Raw genomic sequence first — 22,817 nt, forward strand, 5'->3', positions numbered from 1 at the left:
AAATTTGATAGAATACAGAGAGACTGCCTGGTTCTGAATCCTGCTTCTGATACTTGTAGCTCTGTGACCTTGAGCAGTTACCTAACCTCACTGTGCTTCAGTTTCCAACATGTTTCAAATAAGAGTATATGAGGATTAAACCAATCACTCCAATAGAGTGCTTACGGAAGTGCCCAATGTGTAGTAATTAATCATGGTAGGTATTAGGTGTATCACCATCATTATCATTCTGTAAAAATCTAGAGATCTGTTATGAAGATGGATGAGTTATTCACTATAAAACTTCTAGCACAATTATTCCTAGTAGAAATGTACAGTCCAGAGAGATGATTTACTTGATGGTCCTTCATCGTTCCTTTTGGTGCAGCCACAGTGTCTCAAAATTTCCATTCTTTTATGGTGCTCAGGATCAAATACAGATAATCTTTTGAGTTATCTGTTTGTCCAATTTGTTTTAGAGAAAACGAACTGCTTGTTGAAGGGCTTTAGTATGATACACTTGGGTGTGACTTTCTTGGAATTTCCTTTACAATTCTGCCTTGCTACACTGTGCCTGGGTTTCTTTATTTCCTGGCCACTTTTTTGTACAAGGAGCCAGGATGACCTCTCCTTTCTGAGCCAATCAAATTTTCCTCCACATTTACTAGTTAAGGATTATTATATAGTCCTATATATTTAATATGGAACACTAGGTCAGAGCCAGTCAACTTTTATCCCTCTTATGTTGCAATCCCCATTAGAGTGGAAGGTGTTACTTTTTGTTAAAATATAAATACTTCTTCCCAGGAGGAGCAGAATTTTCTTTTTTTCAGTTCACTTCTTGATGTGAATGAGACATGAGGAAGCCTGGAAAATGATAACGAACCTGTAGAAGACCTTGAGAAGTTTAGGATGGCAGGATATATTGCCTGCAGGACGGATAGGCATGATTACTGCCTAGTTATAGTTACACTTAGTGCCAGACCCAATCACTAGAATGCTCTGACAGGTAATATTCTAAAAGATATAGTTTGGCTGTGAAAGTGTTAATCACTAAGTCGTGTCTGATTCTTTATGACCCCATGGGCTATAGCCTGCCAGGCTATTCAGTCCATGAAATTCTCCAGGCAAGAATACAGGAGTGGGTAGCCTTTCCCTTCTCCAGGGGATCTTCCCAACCCAGGGATTAAACTTAGGTCTCCTGCATTGCAGGCATTCTTTTTTGGTTTGGCTATGCGAAGTTTCTCAAAAATTTCATGCTATATTAGGAGGAACATTGGATAGGAATCTGAAGATGTAAAGCCCTGTGACTTTTGGGAAATCTCTTAACCTCCATCTGCCTTAGAGTTCTTATCTATTAATGTAAAATTTTGAGGGAGATGCTGCTGCTGCTGCTGCTATGTCGCTTTAGTCGTGTCCAACTCTCAGCGACCCCACGGACTGCAGCCCATCAGGCTCCTCCATCCATGGGATTTTCCAGGCAAGAGTACTGGAGTGGGCTCTGTTAAGATAGTTATTCAGACTGTAAACGATTTGCCTTTGCAGACAATGGTATATGAGGTATTTATGTCTATAAGGCTCTTCTCCAGGTTGTTTAAACTACAGTGCCCCTGAAAGTGGCATTGTGAGAACCCTGGGAAGAAGGTTTGGGGAAGTGCTGGTGTTAACGTCGTCAAGCTTAACTGGCCCTAGGGTTTGCCTCACATGTGCTGCCCTACTTTTGGAGCCCTTTCCTTGATCATCAGAGCCACCCCAAATGACTTGGATGTGTGGGAACACCTTCTCCCCTTGCTTGACAGGGTACTGGGTAGGGGGCGTGACAAGTGTGTTAGCCATCCAAATTGGAACTGTCAGTTCAGTTCCCCAGGGGGACTGGGGTAGTTACTCAGACTCCTTAGGGTCCAGAGTTCAAAGCCTTAATGACATTTTTTTTTTCCATGAATACCACATTAGTATTCAAGGAGCTGGAGACCAGTCTAAACTTCATAAGAATGTGTGACATCCTGACTGTGAACCAGATATTCTTTCATGCAAAATTCAGAAAATCAAGTTCAATATTTGTCAAGAAGCGCCTGAGCTCTAAACAACAGCTATAATCTGAAACAACTGTCATAATTTCTTTGAAGTTAATCATTAAATGAAAGTTGAACATCATTCTCAAGTATGGTGAATTATCAGTAATTATGGGATTGTGATTTATCTTGCAAAAAAGGTTTATATTATCACTAAGGTAGTTTTTATGGATCTCTGATTCAGCTATTTAATTTAGAGCTTTGTTGAAGTGTCACACCCTTTAATTCTCATTTTAAATTCCAAGGATTTTATAAAAATAAGCCCATGAAATGTTTTACTTTTTCATATTCAATGACTATCAAATTTTACTTCGATTTTCTCAAGAGAATATTTATTTTCCACTATAACATAGGTTGTAAAGATGCTTATATTAATAAATATATGTAATAAATGGATAAGCAACAAGGGTATATTGTATGACACAGGAAAATATAGCCATTAGTTTGTAGTAACTTTAAATGGAAGATAACCTATAAAAATATTAAATCACTATGCTGTACACCTGAAACTAATGTAATATTATTGTAAATCAACTATACTTCAATTAGAATAAAAGCAAGTAGGCTACTTGTAAGAAGAAAATAATTTGGTATGTAAATAATATCATCGTAAACTTTCTGTCTTAAGTCTGTAGTTGGGAATCATTCTGATAGCTATTATTTAATATATCCAGTATGACCAAACATTTACAAGGTAAAGCCTAGATTAGCAGATATTTGCTTCTTAGATGTTGTATAATTTAACTCAACCAATATGTCTTATCTAGCTGATTCTTTAAAGAGAATTCTATTATCTGAACAAGATAATTTCCTAGTATCTTCTCCCTTCCCCCATCCAAATCTCTTGTATGTTTGGCTCTGTGCTGTGGGTACAGAAGTGTGTAGGGAGAGATTTTTGAATCTTGTTTGCAGGCGTACAGATTGCAGACTGGTGAACTTTTAGTAAAGATTCTGGGCAACGTTTAGAGACAGTTAGTGTTAAGGAAACTTCCTTGCCCACTGTCTGATTTTTAATTGACCTGACAGAAGAAACGCTGTGTCTTCTAAATGTCGTTATTTTAGTTCCAGTTAATTAGCTCCAAAAATATAACTCCCAAGACAATCGTCATGGGACCTTGAAATGCTGGCTTTAGTTATTGTCACCTATAGAATGTGGGGTTGGAGAGTGTGAAGTGGAAAGTTTCTGCCATTGTGTAAGTGGACAAAGTGATAAAAAATAGTGTTATCATTTTTTCCTGAGGTTTTTTTGATGTTTAGTGATATGTTGCAAAGAATATGTGAGATCTTTGGGAAAGTCATAAATCAGTTTATATCAATATATATTAAACTCTGTGACGAAATGGGATTTAGCATAGTTAAGAGTTCATGTGAACAACCCTTATTTTTGTGAAAGCTGCTTCAAATTGCAACAGATTCTGAGTCAGTAAGAATTCACTGAGTACTAATTATTTTGTGTATTATTTGTGTAAGTCTCACAATAATCCTATGATCTTTAGTAGTCTTCTATTTTTTGGTACCTCATACATTTCTGAAAAATATTCTTTGTGATGATAATTTCTCTAATACTATTGTAATTAGCAGATTTAGGTAAGTATGTACCTAATACTGGGTTAGCCAAAAAGTTCATTTGCGTTTTTCCATAACATCATGTAAAAAAGCCAAATGAACTTTTTGGCCAGTCCAATATTATTTTAAAAGACAATTTACCAGAAATTTTGGTGTTCAATGAAAAATTAAGAATTGAGTCCTTCAGTGGTGTTAGATGGGAAAAAGTATGCTTTTTAATCAGGCCATAAGAATAAAGTTCATAATTATAACATTTTTTCTTGTTTGTTTTCTTTTTTCTTCTTGTTTACTGTAGAAGTCACAAGACAAGGAAAAGGCAAAAAATGCAGACACCTTCTGCTTTTATTTTCAGTGTTTCCTTGGAAACTCCATCATCATAAAGTGAAAGTGAAAGTGAAGTCGCTCAGTCGTGTCCAACTCTTTACGACCCCATGGACTGTAGCCCACCACGCTCCTCTGTCCATGGGATTCTCCAGACAAGGATATTGGAGTGGGTTGCCCTTTCCTTCTCCAGGGGGTCTTCCCGACCCTGGGATTGAACCTCGGTCTCCTGCAGTGCAGGCAGCCTAAGCTTTAACCTCTGAGCCACCATTTCCTGCAAACTGGTCTGAGGAAAGGGTGTAGTGATCTTTTCTTCCTCTAGATGGCACTCTCTGTTGGAACATGTTAAGCTACTGTCAAGCATTTAAAATCAGTTCAGTCACTCAGTCGCTTCCAACTCTTTGTGACCCCATGAACTGCAGCGCGCCAGTCCTCCCTGTCTATCACCAATCCCGGAGTTTACTCAAACTCACGTCCATTGAGTCGGTGATGCCATCCAACCATCTCATCCTCTGTCGTCCCCTTGTCCTCCCGCCCTCAATCTTTCGCAGCATCAGAGTCTTTTCCAATGAGTCAGCTTTTGGCAACATGTGGCCAAAATATTGGAGTTTCAGCTTCAACATTAGTCCTTCCAATGACTATTCAGAACCGATTTCCATTAGGATGGACTGATTGGATCTCCTTGCAGTAAAAGGGACTCTCAAGAGTCTTCTCCAACACCACAGTTCAGAAGCATTTTTGCTTTTCAAAATTATCAATTTTTTGGTGCTCAGCTTTCTTTAGAGTCCAACTCTTACATCTATACATGACTACTGGAAAAACCATAGCCTTGACTAGACAGACCTTTGTTGGCAAAGTAATGTCTCTGCTTTTTCATATGCTCTCTAGATTGGTCATATCGCTTTGCTTCCAAGGAGTAAGCGTCTTTTAATTTCATGGCTGCAATCACCATCTGCAGTGATTTTGGAGCCCAAAAAAATAAAGTCTGACACTGTTTCCACTGTTTCCCCATCTATTTCCCATGAAATGATGGGACCAGATGCCATGATCTTTGTTTTCTGAATGTTGAGCTTTAAGCCAACCTTTTCACTCTCCTCTTTCACTTTTAAGAGGCTCTTTAGTTCTTTTTCACTTTCTGCCATAAGGGTGGTATCATCTGCATATCTGAGGTTATTGATATTTCTCCCGGAAATCTTGATTCCAGCTTGTGCTTCTTCCAGTCCAGCGTTTCTCATGATGTACTCTGCCTAGAAGTTAAATAAGCAGGGTGACAATATACAGCCTTGACGTACTCCTTTTCCTATTTGGAACCAGTCTGTTGTTCCATGTCCAGTTCTAACTGTTGCTTCCTGACCTGCATACAGGTTTCTCAAGAGGCAGGTCAGGTGGTCTGGTATTCCCATCTCTTTCAGAATTTTCCACAGTTTCTTGTGATCCACACAGTCAAAGGCTTTGGCATAGCCAATAAAGCAGAAGTAGCTGTTTTTCTGGAACTCTCTTGCTTTTTCGATGATCCAGAGAATGTTGGCAATTTGATCTCTGCTTCCTCTGCCTTTTCTAAAACAACCCTGGCTTGGAGAATTTTGAGCATTACTTTACTAGTGTGTGAGATGAGTGCCATTGTGCAGTAGTTTGAGGATTCTTTGGCATTGCCTTTCTTTGGGACTGTAATGAAAACTGACCTTTTCCAGTCCTGTGGCCACTGCTGAGTTTTCCAAATTTGCTGGCATATTGAGTGCAGCACTTTCACAGCATCATCTTTTAGGATTTGAAATAGCTCCACTGGAATTCCATCACCTCCACTAGCTTTGTTTGTCCCAGGATGTCTGGCTCTGGGTGAGTAATCAGACCATCATGGTTATCTGGGTTCATGAAGATCTTTTTTGTATCGTTCTGTGTATTCTTGCCACCTCTTCTTAATATCTTCTACTTCTGTTTGGTCCATACCATTTCTGTCCTTTTGCCGAGAGAATGCACTGGTCATAGCAAACACCCTCTTCCAGCAACATAAGAGAAGACTCTACACATGGAGATCACTAAATGGTCAACACTGAAATCAGATTGATTATATTCTTTGCAGCCAAAGATGGAGAAGCTCTATACAGTCAACAAAAACAAGACTGGGAGCTGACTGTGGCTCAGATCATGAACTCCTTATTGCCAAATTCAGACTTAAATTGAAGAAAGTGGGGGAAACCACTAGACCATTCAGGTATGACCTAAATCAAATCCCTTATGATTATACAGTGGAAGTGAGAAATAGATTTAAGGGACTAGATCTGATAGACAGAGTGCCTGATGAACTCTGAATGGAGGTTCATGACATTGTACAGGAGACAGGAATCAAGACCACCCCCAAGAAAAAGAAATGCAAAAAAGCAAAACTGCTGTCTGAGGAGACCTTACAAATAGCTGTGAAAAGAAGGGAAGCAAAAAGCAAAGGAGAAAAGGAAAGATATACCCATATGAATGCAGAGTTCCAAAGAATAGCAAGGAGAGATAAGAAAGCCTTTCTCAGTGATCAATGCAAAGAAATAGAGGAAAACAGTAGAATGGGAAAGACCAGAAATCTCTTCAAGAAAATTAGAGATACCAAGGGAACATTTCATCCAAAGATGGGCTCAATAAAGGACAGAAATGGTATGGACCTAACACAAGCATTTAAAATTGAACTGCATAAAACATTTACCAAAAATGTTTCCTGATGTCATATAATCTCTGAAGATCCACATAGCAACTCTGTGGGATGGACATTTTATGGGGAGGAAGTCAAACTTCACACATAGAGCTCTGTGTGACTGGACAGTAATTGCTTGATTCCAAATCTCCCACCTTTGTTTTCACCATTGTTATAATACTAATAATTTGACTGTTCAGAACCGATTCAGAAACTAGCAAAAACAGAGTGAATAATCAGACTAGTACATATTTATTGAAATATTTATTAAGTAATAAATATTGGTTGAATTAATGAATTAGTGAAAAAGTGCAGTGTTGCACAATAGACTCTGACCTCCTTCTCACCAGGACCACTTGTTATTTGATAGTTCTTGAGGAGGAAACTTAGTGACCGCTGGAGTGCTTCTTGCCATATTGTTGAGATTTTATCTTCTGTGGTAAATGTAGTATCATTAGTAGCACTGATTAAAGCATAGAATTGATAATATATTTTTTAAATGCCTAAAAGTTAAGAATATGTAGTAATGACTTGGGTAGGGGCCTGAAGTAGCCCTATTTCATGGAGGTAAATGTTTGAAAATACATTGTACTGAGGATGATAGCATAATTCTGTGATCTTTTGGATAATAGGTTGTGGCAGAACCAGAACCAGATCAGAGCTAAAATATCAGAGTCAGCTTTCCTAAGATGTCTGTGGGAGGTCTCACTCAGTAAAAGCAAAGCTTATTTTATTGACCACTGCATTTCCAGAAGGTAAAGGAAATAAACGGGGAGCTGATACTCTGAGCCTAATTTTGACCCTCTGTGAGGGCTTAGTTAGTGAACATAATGGGAAGAGCTAGCAATGATCTGTTGTCCAGAAAACTAACTTCACGATTACTCAACTACTACAGTGACCTTTCACTTCCCCTCCAACACTGACATGCAGAGTCACACTCTGGATGTTGTCATCATCTGAAACTGTTTGATTCAGAAAGCTACAAATTCCCATATCATCCTTGCTACATTCTCTGTTCTCTCTCATGGAGATTGAGTACCTGAATTTTCTCTTTGTGTGTCAACATGTGCCTGGCCTTTTTCTTTTCTCTACCCAGCCTGTACCCCATTTTTGACCATATGAATTATTCCTTCACCTGTACCCCTGATTCCTTCCTCTTATGCTTCTGCTGCCTCCACTCACCAGAACCCTCATTTCGAGATCAGTGATACAATCTGTGTTCTCTATTATGAGATCCAAGCAGCTGAATCCTGGAAAATCTGAAACATTTGCGAAAATTGACCACATCAGAAATTCACAGTTTTCAGCCAGCACCCCAGGAAATCCTTTTATTTATCCTTGATCACTATTCTTTCCATCCTTGTTTTCCTGCTTCTTGTTTTGCTTTTTTGATACCAAACTTACTGTAATTCTGGGGACTTGACTTGAGCCTCTCTTCCTGTCTGGAATGCCTTTCTTCTCTCCTTTTCTCCCTCTACCTGTTCAACTTTTTTCAAAATTATCTCGTTTATGAGGCTTCCCTGACCACTCAGATTGGGTTCAGTACTTCTTATCAGTACACAGTGCCCTGTGTATTGGTTTGCCTTTGCCACATAATGTGATCTTCCTGGGGGTGGGCAGAGACTGGGACTGCTTTCCCACTTTGTACTTTTAGTACCTGGCACAAAGCGAGTGTTTAGTGATAGGTAAGTGAATAAATAATAAACAGAAAGAAGACTTGAAGCAAAGCTGGAATATAGAGAATTGGAGATACAGAGTTCCTAAATCGCAAAGAAAAGATAGGTAAGGTGCCATATGTAGTTTCTAGAAGGGAAAGTGGTTGTAAGATGTCCATAGACAGTCTTTATTGAACAGCTGGAAATAATATGTGGAAATAATATGTTGGAAATAAAATGTGAAGAACAAGTAGAGGCAAAGTGGCCAGATGAACTCAGATTTTGAAATAACATGTGCAGGACAAGGAAAGAAGGATATGAAACAAATAACAAAACAAAATGATTTATATATAAAAGAGGAACACAACCCTCTGAGACCAATGAGCTAAGATTTTTAAAACATCAAAACTGACCTTTACATTTTTTTATATAGAAAATGAAAATAACAAGCAAATAATGGATTCTTCTTTTATTTATTTATTTTTGCAATGCCATTCTCCCAAATCATCCCACCCTCGCCCTCTCCCACAGAGTCCAGAAGACTGTTCTATCCATCTGTGTCTCTTTTGCTGTCGCATACAGGGTTATCGTTACCATCTTTCTAAATTCCATATATATGCGTTAGTATACTGTATTGGTGTTTTTCTTTCTGGCTTACTTCACTCTGTATAATCGGCTCCAGTTTCATCCACCTCATTAGAACTGATTCAAATGTATTCTTTTTAATGGCTGAGTAATACTCCATTGTGTATATGTGCCACAGCTTTCTTATCCATTCGTCTGCTGATGGACATCTAGGTTGCTTCTGTGTCCTGGCTATTGTAAACAGTGCTGTGATGAACATTGGGGTACATGTGTCTCTTTCAGTTCTGATTTCCTCAGTGTGTATGCCCAGCAGTGGGATTGCTGGGTCACAAGGCAGTTCTATTTCCAGTTTTTTAAGGAATCTCCACACTGTTCTCCATAGTGGCTGTACTAGATTCTTCTTTTAAAGAAACTGACCCTATAATTAGAGAATAAATAAAACTTCTCAGTTTCTGTTTTCTTTCCATCTTCTCTAACATGAAGAATGATCTATACACAGATTAATAAGGGTAGAAGTAAGAAGAATAATAGGAGAAAATGTAAGCCCAAGATTGAGGAGGAGATTGTACCAGAACCTCTGGTTGTTCTAAATGAATTCACACCTCAGGTTCAGATTCTGAGAAAATTTGTTAATGTCATTGCTCAACTGGTAATCTTTGAGTTATTACAGTGAATTTGAAAACTTTTAGAAGATTGTGAGGAATAAACTTCCAAAATTATAAAAAAGAATGTAGATTCCATAGACTTCAGTGAGTTTGAAGTTATCTTCACAAAAGCTTCTTAAAGATCATTTTAAAAGATTTGCAAATGTTTACAGAAAGAATAGATGGACAGGAGAGGTTAAGGAGAGTCTCTAAAACTAATTCGTGCAGATGACCCAGTTTCTGCTTTTGATGAGGATGTACATGTACAGATCAAGAGAGTGCTGCAGCTGTAATATACGTTGAACCCCATGAGGTGTTTGATGTCATCTATCCTGTCATTCTGTTCCGGGGGACACGTGGAGAGCTGGGCTGTAGCATAGGTACAGTTACTGAACAGCGGAACTTGATTTCAGTTATTGCAGCTATGTGGGAAATCTCTCAGAGGCTGCTGTTTTTGACACTGTTCCACTCATCAGTTTAACACCTCCCTCTCAGCTGGATTACCCTGTGGTTTATTTCACTGAGAAAATAGAAGCCTCCAAATCTTGGTCTTCCCGCTGCCAGATACACGAATCTTCTGCGTCTGTACTCATGAACTCCCTCATGCTTCTTACTCCATTGATTGAATTGCATTGTTCCTTCTGCTCGCATATTGGATCCTCTTTATTTTGCCTCCTCATTGTTGCTGGTATTATCTCCTCTCGTTGTAGCTTTTCACCTGTTTTCCTTTTTCTGTTGGAGAAACATGCTACATGAATATGCTATGATAGCTTACAGACATGCCATAATATCTTTTTTTCTTAAAAGACTAAACTATTCCCCTATCCAGAGTCCCCTTCAAGCTGCCACCCATTTCCTTGCTACCCTTTTTGACAGAACTTCTCTAAAGGGTTTTCTAAACACCTTGCCTCCATTTCTGCGCCATTCTTTGCCACTCCACTGAGACACTGTTTGACAGGGTTGTCAGTAACTTCCATGTTGCTAAATCCAATGGTCAGTTCCCCATTTCCATCTTACTCAACCTCTCAGCAATATTAACACAGTTGATCACTCTTTCCTGTTTCAGGTTTTCCTCACTTGGTTTCTGGGAAGGACCATGCTCGTGAATCTTTTCTGCCTCACATGCTGTTCCTTCCTGGTCTCCTGTGCTGGAACCTCTTCATCTCCCTAAGTCAGTGATGTAAACTCCAGGGCTCACTCCTAGATCCTGTTCTCTGCTCCACTTGCACTCATTCTCTGGGTCCCCCCGGCCGCCGCCGTTGAGTACTCTAGCCACTAGCCACAGTCCCATCATTGCAGAAAGTTCTTCCAGACGGCATTGCTCTGGGTTATTTCATCCATATTATCTCATTAAAATGCATCTGCATGCTGATAACTCCCAAACTGATTCACCTGTTCCAGCCTCCCACCTGAACCCAGCTTGTTACATCCAACTGCCTACCTGATACCCTTTACTTGCTTCTTAAGAGACCCGTCAGACTTGACAGAGCTAAGGGTAAACTTTATTATACTTTCTCTCCCAACCAGTCTTACCTGTAAATGATCTGGGCTATTCCTCACACAGCCATAAAAAAAACTTGGTAGTCTCTCTTAAAAAAAAAAATTTTTGGAGGTTAGGCAGGGAAAGGAGGATGGGCAGGAAGGAGACTTCCACTGTTCGGGAGAGACAGTTCCAGAGGAACACCCCTGTTTCTTTCTCCATCTTACTTCAGTCCCTGATAAGTAAGAGTGACTTTTCACACTTTTGTAGTAATATCTGTTTTTCTCTTGCACTCAGAATCTGGTGCATCAAATATACACTAGTCTCAATGCCCTGAAATACTTTTTCCCCAGACACTCACATGGGCTATGTTGTTACTTCATTCAGGGTTTTGCTGAGAATGTCCTCTTTAGACATTCCCTGCCAACCCTATCTAAAATAGCCTTCATGTCATTCTGTATCCTTATTCTGTTTTATGCTGGCATTACGTTTATTTTTTCTGTCTCTGCCCCACTAGAATCCATGAGCACAGGGATTTTTCTTTTCATGTCAAAAATAATAGCTGGTGTATAGTAACTGTTCAATAAATGTTTGTTTAATTAAATGGCATACTGATGACACTTATGTCATTTCTAATAACATAAAACCAGAGGGTGTAACTGATACACTGTCAGCTCTTTGTTTGTTTTGGTTATATTTTACACTTTGCTAGTCGCTGAATTAGAGAAAGTGAAACCTCTCGTTTTTCTGAAAAGGTCATTTATATGATTATAGACATTTTGCTAGGATGCATTTCATTTATGGTAAAATTTTAAGAGTACAAAAATTCTAGTAATATTGTTGGGAGCAAGTTTTATTTATTATGACATTATAACAATAGTTACAAGTTGAAAATTGTAATGATGAATTTGAAGTTTGGCATTTTTGGTATAAAGTACAAAAAGTAACAAGACAGGGTCCCTGGCCTTAAGGAACTTGTTACCTAGGAGGTAAGACAGTCATATAGATAAGTAGCTACACAGGGGCAAAAACGTGTAATGTTCTAAAAGGCACATTTTCAATCTATTAAAAAACTGTATTTCCATACTTTATGGACACCTAGCATAATATAGAGTGATTTTTTTTAAGTCAAAACGCAGCTGTGACTAATGAGTGGTGGCAGAGTGCAGGAGTTCACAGCTCATTGCTGTGGCGGGTGGGATTATGATTTTGGATGGAGTACAACTCCATGAATATCCAAGCTGGACTGTGTACAATATGGAAATAAAGAAGCCATGTCAGTGGCTTTCTAAGAGCATTAGAAAAGTCCCTCAGCTTGGCCTGGAAATGTCTCTCAGTAAGAGAAACAGATGGATCCAGTTTTCTGGCAACTTTCGCTTCTAGTAGCCAGCCTGAGTTGGCTGGAATCGTTTTAGCATCTGAGATAAATGGCTCCATCGTGTAGTAATCGAGGCTAGAGGGTACCAGTAGTCAGAGCAATTCATACAGTACCTCCTAAGCTCATTGTTCGATAGGTGATTTCCTTGTCTGTAATTCTAGAGTTAAAAATATAAGGATGATGCAGCAGGAGCAGGTATGGAAGGCGTTTTGAGACTCCACTCCAGGACTGTTTTGTTTGGTGGAGCAGTTGATGCCCGGGTGGTTGGCCAGTGGAGTGAGCAAGTCAGACTGAGATCCAGCCTGTGCTTTGATAGCTGTGTGCCATGGGCTGCACCATCCTAGGAAAAGTGTTTTTTCCCTAATTCACACCAAGTCCTGTGTAGTCTAAGGGCAGTTCTGTCCTATTTCCTGCCTAGTTCATTCTCAAGGGCCTAGAATAGCATGTAGTACAAGAACCGTCTGTCAACCTGAACGAAATTCAAGACAGTGCTCTGGCTTCCTTGGCGGCTCAAAGGTTAAAGCGTCTGCCTGCAATGCGGGAGACCCGGGTTCAATCCCTGGATCAGGAAGATCCCCTGGAGAAGGAAATGGCAACCCGCTCCAGTATTCCTGCCTGGAGAATCCCATGGACGGTGGAGCCTAGTCGGCTACAGTCCATGGGGCCACAAAGAGTCCGACACGACTGAGGGACTTCACTTCACTTCAAGCAATTAAAGGTCATTTTGATTTTAAAAGCTTGTGGCTCAAAATAAACCTTACTGTTTGCCTTATAACTATAATCAGAAAATATTTTTCATGCCTCTGCCTGGTAAAAGTTATAGCAAAGGAGAAAACTACAGAGAACATCTCTTTGCTATCCCAGAAGTAGGAATTTATCCTTTGGTATTCTAGAAATACCCTTCACTGTGTTATATGTAGGAGATTAATTCATTTTTAAAAATTCAGAAAGGGTAGGAAACTTGGTGGTGGTTTATTCATTCGTTGGCTGTGTAGTATTTTCTGAGTTCTCATGTATCCTCAAATATCTTTTACAGGAAAGTAATAACTTGACTGTCATAGTATATAGATGATATTCTACTTCCGTCTAGATTTCGTTATTAAGAAGACAGATGGTGCCCAATTCTTCCTCCTTTGTCGTGGTTTACTGGAGGCTATAAGTTGGGAGTTGGGAGCTGGGAGAGGAGGTGTAGGGAGCTGTGATCAGGTTGTCTGGTACAGATCAAATATGTCCCAAGACGTCATCTCTCAAGATCCTATTCTTAAAGCTACAGGCATTTTTTAGTGTGCTCTTGAGATTTAAAAAATTGTTGGCTGTTTCATACATCAAATATGAAGACTAGCTTCTGTTTTTATGTCATATTTTTAATTTTTAAAATTATTTGTGTTTAGCTATTGCCATTAATTGTTATCCTGTTTTGTTTTATCCTGTTTGTTTTTTTTTTTTTTGGTAGGTGTAGCTTTGTTCTAAGAATATTTGTTTCGTCCAGTTCATGAACTCAAATTTTAAAGACCCTAAATGTTACGGAAGTGTTGAAAGATCGGTGAGTATTTAATGTAACATATATTAAAAGCCAAAATACTTGATTCAGTCTAAGACTTTGAAACTAATAGTTCACATGGTGTTAATTAAAACCCAAAGTGAAAATACCTAAACTTTCTAGACATGTAAATTATGGTTTATTCATACTATGGCACATTGCACAATGGCTTAAAGGAATGAACTTAATGTTGAGAGGGAGAAGCAAAGTTATAAAAAGATGCATACATTTTAAAAATAAATGATACTGAATATTTTATGACTATGATGTATCAAAATTATAAAAATAAACATGGAAATGATAAAACAACAACTAAGGAGGTGGAAGAGGTATGGGTGGAGTGTAGCTTTCCTGTACCATAAGGTTTGATTTCTCTACATACATGCACATGCACACACCCATCCCCCCCATGCACGAGAACTGAACTGAACATAGTTAATACTTGCTAGATCTGAAGTCTGAGTATTTGCTATAACCTCACGTTACAGAATTTTTGTTTTTTTCTGGGCATTTGAAATGTTCCCAAAAAATCTTTAAAAAATGCCGTGCAATCATCTTTTCAGTTGGCATTCAGAATGGCTGAAAAATATTCAGTTAAATTCAGCATTCTTATTAGATGTGTGGGAAGAAATAAGTATTTCTTGCTGTGCCAAGCAGAAGTGCCCCCATCACTCCTGCCAGTGTTGTTCTGCTAGTGCTGTTAATAACTAATGCAGCTAGAAGAGTGAAACGTGTGTGAATATTGGATGGAAAAGTTCACTTATTTTGTTATTTGTAGTTGACATCGTTTTAGATCTGGAAATTCCAATAAGATCAATAAGAGAGTTCAGTAGAAAGTTTGGATACAGGAGTTAGGTTTGGATATCTCAAAGTAAATCTACTTCCTATAGGCCTCCTATATATCAGTTTTGTATCCTAGTTGGAATATATAATGGAAAACAAAATCCCATTCAGAATAAAGATGAAAACTATAAGACACCTGGAATAAACCTAACAGAAATATATAACAGCAATTTCTACTTCAAGGAAATAATGGGGTAAATGTGCAGGTATTATAAGGTGTTTATTGCAGTTTGTTTATGCTAGTAAGAAGCTAGAAACAACCTAAATATTCAACAATGACAAATTGGCTACATTGTTATAGTACATCTACTAATGAAACACATGTACTATATGTAAAATACACATGCAGTGGAATGTATTAAAAAGTAAGCATACAGCTGTTAAACAGAGAAAGAGTTCATGTGAAGATTTCTGAACTATCTAAATGAAACAATCAGGTAATAGATCATTTATGTATGATACCCTATATATGTAACTGTGTATGTATTTTATATACATTTTTAAATATGGAAAAATGTTTCTGCATATAATACTTTTTACTGAATGGCATCTTATGCTTTTAGGAAGTGGGATTGAAGTTATTTCCTCATCAATTGTCTAAAAATTCATGTTAATTTCTATTATTTTAATTTCTAGAAGATAGGCCCTAATTATTACCACAATTTTTTTGTTTTTCACATTTTTAAAAATTTCTAAAGTTGCAGTGTGCCTTGCAACTGATGGTGTCTTATATAGTCAGTGGGCTGCGTTTGTGGAAGAGCTAGTTATTCTTGCATACCCTTGGATGAACTTGGTCATAGCTGTTCACAGTCTCAGCCCTTCAGTTGAGTTATGTGCATTGTCAGCACTACATCTGATGAATTTTCCGTGTTTCCTGGTTAGTTACTTTCTACCAATCTCCTCTGGTAAGATTGAAAAACTTTCACAGCCTCAAAACCTACAGAATGATGTCAGCGTCTTTGGGTTCTGTCAGGTGAAAAACAGTTTATATTTTTAAAGATCCAATTATCTTTCAAAATATGTACAACAAGAGTATTTTATAAGTAATGGGTTTATTTTTATTCTAGAGTGAGGCCGTTTTAGAGAGGAAGCCAGCATTTACTTTAACTGCCACCACCCACCCAGTGTTTTCTTTCCCAGCACTTTCACTTACCCGTGCTTGCTTAGTCATTTCACACCCAGGACTAATTTCTGCTTTGCAGGAATATTTAAGGAGTACCAGACTCGATCAGAACTATGTCTGAAAGATTTTAAGGTTAGGTACCAATGCTGGGTAATTTAAAGTCAGTCTTCGATTAAAAACAAATAGCAACAAAAACACATATTAATAGTCTTATGCAACATTTTTATTTTTCTAATCTTTTCTGTAATATTTATTTTATAGCTCGGTCATGAGCACTGACAGTAACTCATTGGCGCGTGAGTTTCTGACTGATGTCAACCGGCTTTGCAATGCGGTGGTCCAGAGAGTGGAGGCCAGGGAGGAAGAAGAGGAGGAAACCCACATGGCAACCCTCGGACAATACCTTGTCCATGGCCGAGGATTTCTGTTACTTACGAAGCTAAATTCTATCATTGATCAGGTAACATTTTCATATCAAATCATTTTTTTTCATCAGTAAATTTTAATTATAGATAAGTAATTTGTAGGTTGCGTAATTTCTGATAGTCTCTTTGAGATAAAGTCCTGTCTCTCACATCACTCAGACAAGGAAAAGTAACTCCATTTATGAACATATTGTTTATTTGGATACTTTGCAAAATGTCTAAAATATCTTACAGTTATAAACAGCCTTTTTTCTAAAATGCTTTCATATACAGTATGCTTTTTAATTTTAATATCAGTGTGAGATAACTATGATTGTTAGTAAGGATAAGATCATGATTCAGAAACATCATGCATTAGTACTTTCAATAAGTATCAGGTGTATTTTTTTAAAGTTTAGTGTAAATTATATTTAGAGAACTTGCCAATGCTGGGGTGAAAATACAGAGTCCTTTGTGTAAACTAATAATTACTAAATCATCTGATTTTCATACATTACTGTGTTTGCTTAAACAATGGTAAGACCATATGGTATTTTGCTGTTGCCTTCGGAGAAGGCAATGGCACCCCACTCCAGTACTCTTGCCTGGAAAATCCCATGGACGGAGGAGCCTGGTAGGCTGCAGTCCATGGGGTCGCTAAGAGTCGGGCACGACTGAGCGACTTCACTTTCACTTTTCACTTTAATGCATTGGAGAAGGAAATGGCAACCCACTCCAGTGTTCTTGCCTGGAGAATCCCGGGAACGGGGGAGACTGGTGGGCTCCTGTCTGTGGGGTCGAACAGAGTCAGACACGACTGAAGCGACTTAGCATTATGAAATTAACAGAATTTTAAAGCTAGGTGGGACTATGGAGATGTTTTCATCTAACCTCCTTTTGTAGATGAAGGACTGAGATCCAGAAACATTAAATAACTCAAACAAGGTTAACTTGAAGCCTAAATGCAATTTTTATCTATTTCATTTTATTAGAAAACAAATATTTATGAAAGAAAAGCCCGCCATCTGCTTTCGCCATCTACTAACTAACGTAGTTAGGCAATAATATTTCAATTAATTTAAATTTAAAGGATAGTAAACACTCTGTAGCACCAATATGATGGACAGCTTTAAACACTTTAAGGGTAAATTTAACTGTTGTAAAATAAAATTTCCTTGTCATGAAAGCATTTGCTAAGAAATACATATATTGGATAAATATAGATACTAAAATTAAAGTAGCTATTTTCACTAAAAGCTAAGAAACCTAACAATATAAATCAGGACGTATTTGTTCACTGTGGTGTTTGCCTGTCATGGAGTTTTTCAGAATATTTTCAGGTTTATATATTTTAAAATTTAATTTATTTTTATTGAGGTAGCATTGATTTATAACATTATATAGGTTTATGTAATTTTACTCTTTTTTTAATGTGATTGATCAAATATGACTAAATGGAATTTAATTTTTAAATATTTGTATGGCTTCTATAAATAAATTGTAAAATAAAAAATGATTTGTTAGACCACATGTAGTGATTTTATATTTCAAAATTTTGATGATTTAGTATACATATCATGCTCTATTTATCTTCTTTCCCCACATTAGAACAATTCTGTGTTCTCTCTCTTTTTTTTAAGATACTATTTATATAGCATCAGAAATACCAGTTATCCAGGAATAAATCTGATAAATTATATATAGATTTCTCTATAAAATACTAAAAAATGTTGTTGAGAGAAACTAAATAAGGGCAGAACTACATAATTTTCATGTACTGGGAAAAAGTCAATATAATAAATATATTTTATTCTCCAAATTGATCTGTAAATTCCAATATAATCCCAATCAAACTTTCAATAGCTTTTTTGAATGCCAGCTTTATTGGAATATAACTTACATATCAAAGAATTAATGTATTTCATATGTGCGACTTGGTGGTTTTTAATGTAGTCATGCAGAAATGCAGCTGTCACCACAGTCAGTTTTAGAACATTTTCACCCCCTCAAATAGAAACCCGGTGCCCTTAGCCATTACTTCCCTGTCCCTCCCACCCCCCTTGGCCCTCAGCAAACACTGATCTACTTTCTGCCTTTCTCTCTTGAGTTGTGAAGTTTCTATTACTGTACTGTTACATGATTGATTGTGAATGTGGAAGTCATTCAGTCCTGTCCACCCTTTGCGACCCCATGGCCTGTAGCCCGCCATGCTCCTCTATCCATGAGGTTTCCCAGGCAAGAATACTGGAGTGGGTTGCCATTCCCTTCTCCAGGGGAACTTCCTGACCCAGGGATCAAACCCAGGTCTCCTGCGTTACAGGTGGATTTTTTACTGTCTGAAGCCCCTTAAATGATTGAACTCATTCAACTCATAATTGCAGCATTTTTTGCTATGGCAATATTTTTTTAATGCCCTCTTTCTCCCTAGTCACTCACTTCTTGGAATATCTGTAGCAATGCTGGTAAGGACAGTAGAAGTAGAGTGAACATAAAATATTAATGAATAGCCATTTAACAAATAAGACTTCCCAAGACTTAATTGTTTAAACCAGAAAATGGAGAATGATCTCTAGGCTCTTAAATGGGAATTTAACTATGTAAGATTTAATCATTTAAAATGAAATCAAAGCGCTGGATTCAAGCTGTACAGGAGAAACTTTAGCTTTTTTTATATATCTGTTTCTCATATGTTGAAACACTTCTTGAATACTCTGGAGAAGAGGCAGTTTAAATCCTTGCAATACTTCTGCTTTATTAACAGATATTTAATCTAAGGAATTAAGCAGACTTTTTATTGATACATAATTTATGTATAGGAAATGCACAGTATTTTGTTGGGTAAGTTTTGACAAATCTGTAACCTCTATAACCACCACCCAAATCAATAGTTAGAAATTTCCACCACCCTAGAAAGGTTTGTCATACTCCTTTTCACTCAGCCACTCCCCTTCCCCCACTGAAAGATAGCCACTATTCTGACTTTTAACATCGAAGTATAGTGTTGCTTGTCCTAGTACTTCCTGTAAATGTAATCATGCAGTATGTACGCTTGTGTCTCAGAGATAATTAGTCCATGTTGCTTAAATCAGTAGTTCGTTCCTTTTGTTTCTGGTTAGTGCTTTCTTGTATGGATATACCATAGTTTTTTAACCATTCTCCTGTTGTTTAACCATTGGGGTTGTTTTGTTGTTGTTCTTCAGTTGCTAAATCGTGTCTGACCCTTTTGGGACCCCCCATGGACTGTATAGCCCACCAGTCTCCTCTGTCCATGGGATTTCCCAGGCAAGAATACTGGAATGGGTTGCCATTTTCTTCTCCATTTGGTTGTTTACATTTGACTATTGTGAATAAAGCTGCTGTGAATATTCTTATAAATGTCTGTGTGTGAATATATTTTCATTTCTCCTGGGTAAATATCCAGGCATATGTGATTGCTCGGCTGTAGGGTAGGTGTTTAGCAATATAAGAAATTGCCAAACTGTTTTTCGAAGTGGTTGTACCGCTTTTCACTCCTACCAGTGGTGTATGAGAATTCCAGCTGGTCTATATCCTCTCTAATATTTGACATTGCCAGTTTTTTTTAGTATTAGCCATTCTAAGTGAATGTGAAGTAGTGTCTCACTACAATTTTAATTTGCATTTCTGTGACAACTGATGATGATGAGCACTTTTTAGTGTGCTTAATGTCCATTTGTATATCTTCTTTTGTGAATATCTGTTCAAGTTTTGTGTTCATTTTAAAGCTCAGGTTATTTGTTTATAATCCATTTGTTATAATTCTTTATGTATTCTGGATAAAAATCTTTGTTGAATTGCAAATACTTTCTCTTTGGCTTGTCTTTTCATTTCTTTCTTTTTTCCCTGCTGAGCTATGACGCATGCAGGATCTTAGTTCCCCACCAGGGGTGGAACCTGTGCTTCCTGTAGTGGAAGCATGGAATCTTAACCACTGGACCACCAGGACAGTCCCAATTTACATTTCTCAACAGTGTCTTTAGAAAGGCAAACTTTTTCCCTTTGTGAATAGTGCTTTTTATATCTTGTCTAAGAAATCTTGGTCTTACAAACCCAAAGTTACACAGATATTCTCCAATGTTTTTCCCGCTAGGGACTTTTTTGTTACTATTTTTAGATCTTTTGGGTCTGTGATCCATTTTGAATTAATATTTGAATATGGTGTGAGGTAGGAATTCATTTCTGCCCTCCCACTCATTTGTTCCACAACATTTCTTCTTAAAAGTCTGTTCTTTCCCCTACTGAAAAGCCTTGCCACCTTGGTTAAAAACCAATTGACCATATATTTATAGTTTATTTTTAGACTCTCTCTTCTACTCTGTTTATTTTCTTTCACTAATACTATGTTGTCCTGATTACTGTAACTTTTATAGTAATTCCAGAAATTGAATGGTGTCAGTTCTCTAATTTGTTCTTCTTTTTCAAGAATGTTTGAAGAACATTCTAGATCCTTTGCCTTTCCATGTACATTTTGGAATCAGCTTATTATTTCTGCAAAGTGCCTATTATGATTTCAGTTGTGATGTTGTTGAATCCAGAAATCAATTTGGAGAGAATGAACATCTTACATGCTAACAATACTGAGTTTCTCAATCCATGAACATGATATAAATCTCTTTGAGTCCTCTCAAATTTCTCCACAGTATTTTGTGATTTTTAGCATTGAGGTCTTATGTAATTGGGGGTAAATTTGTTCTAAATATTTCTTTTATGATATTATAAATGGCATTTAAAAATTTTATTTTTCTGCTGCTTGCTGCTCATAGAAATACAGTTGATTTTCGTATGTTGATCTTGTGCCCTATGATTTTACTAAATTTATTTACTCATCTATCTTGAAGTTTTACTGTGCATTCCTTAGGATTTTCTGTGTAAACAATCATGTCATCTATAAATAATTTCACTTCTTTTCAAATTTGTATGCTTTTTATTTCATTTTCTTGTGTTTTTCTTTGGCTTCTAGTACAGAGGTGGGTGGAAATGATGGGAGTGGACAGCCTGCCTGTGTTTGGCCTGAGGGAAAGGCATTCAATATTTCACCATTAAATCTTAAGTTAGCTCTAGATTTTTCCCAGATGCCTTTTATCACAATAAGGAAATTCTCTTTTATTCCCAGTTTGTTGAGAGTTTGTATCCTGAATGAATGTTGGATTTTGTCAAATACCTTTTCTGTGCCTATTGACACTATCATATTATTTTTTTCTATTAATGTAGGTGGATTACATTGATGGTTTCTAAATGTTGAACTAACTTTGCATTCCTGTAATAAACCCAATTTGATCATAGTTTATCATATACAGAAATGTTAATCTGTTTATTCTTAGGGAAAAAATGCTTAAATAGCAAAAATATAATCTTTTTAATGGTTAAAGATAACAGACTGAAAGTTTATACTGAGATCTTTATAAGTTTTTTGAAAACTTGAAAACTGCCTAGCCTAAAAAAAAAAACAATTATTTTGATTTTGATTTTGAAACTGATGGCAATTGATTTTGATTTGAAACTGATGGCAAACCTTGTCTGCTGTAGTTTTGTTGTTCAGTCACTCAGTCATGTGTGACTCTTTGCGACCCCATGGACTGCAGCACGCCAGGCTTCCCCGTCCTTCCCTATCTCCCTGAGTTTGCTCAAACTCATGTCCATTGAGTGGGTGATGCTGTCTAACCATCTCATCCTCTGCCGCCTCCTTTTCATTTTGCCTTCAGTCTTTTCCAGCATCAGGGTCTTTTTCAAAGAGTTGGCTCTACCATAGTAAGTCAGTCTACCATAGTAAGGAATCTTAATTTTATTCTGAAAATATTAGGGAGGCTTTTAAGTAAGAGAATAAGCAGTGAAAAGTATTCTTCAGATTTGACAAGTCAGTCACTGGTAATATTATTAGCAGGAATTGTTTCTGTTGGAGAATAATGCACTTTTTTCAGTTTAGTAAAGGTAATAACAATGAACGAATTTTTAATTACTGCATCTAGTTCTGCAGATTCTGTTTACACATATGCCAGAATTTATCTGTGTATGATTGGTCTAACAGGGATGAGGGAGCATAGCAAATGCTGACATTCCTACTTCTTGGAGGAGTGGGAGTGTGATCACAGTGGAAATGGGTAGCCACTGGACAGCAGTAGATAATCCATTGCATTATCTCCTTTACACCTGGGCTAGTAGACAGAAGCAGTGGGTGTACCAGTTGATTGCTATGTAACAAACCACAGTTCAAAAACTTAGCGGCATTAAAAAATGATTTATTTGCTAATGATTCTGTGAGGTTGGCAGTTCAGACAGGCTCAGCTGGGATCACCACCTCTGCTCCTTATGGTGTCAGCAGGGATTACATCTGAATGTGCAGTTGGTTGGCAGAAGACTGAGGGCTGCTGGATGGGATTGTTGGCCAGCTGCCTCATTTCTTATCCATGTGGCCTCTCATCTTTCAGAAGGCTAGTCTCAGCTTCTTTCCATGGGTGGAAGCATTCCAAGAGGCTGAGGGGGAGGCTAAAGAAAGTCATATAATCTCACTTCTGCCACATTCTGTTGGTCAAAG

At 37.6% G+C, this 22,817-nt stretch overlaps 1 protein-coding gene across 1 annotated transcript in view; it reads left to right on the plus strand.

Moving 5' to 3' along the window:
- The first annotated feature begins 16,131 nt into the window (after positions 1–16,131).
- The window catches only part of LYST (lysosomal trafficking regulator), a 134,811-nt gene continuing 128,125 nt past the window's right edge, over positions 16,132–22,817 (plus strand). Inside the window, exon 1 of the mRNA XM_052640484.1 lies at positions 16,132–16,323. Coding sequence (XP_052496444.1) covers positions 16,132–16,323 — 192 coding nt within the window. The remainder of the gene's footprint in view (positions 16,324–22,817) is intronic.

Source organism: Budorcas taxicolor, chromosome 5, assembly GCF_023091745.1.
Source record: "Budorcas taxicolor isolate Tak-1 chromosome 5, Takin1.1, whole genome shotgun sequence".
NCBI lineage: Eukaryota > Metazoa > Chordata > Mammalia > Artiodactyla > Bovidae > Budorcas > Budorcas taxicolor.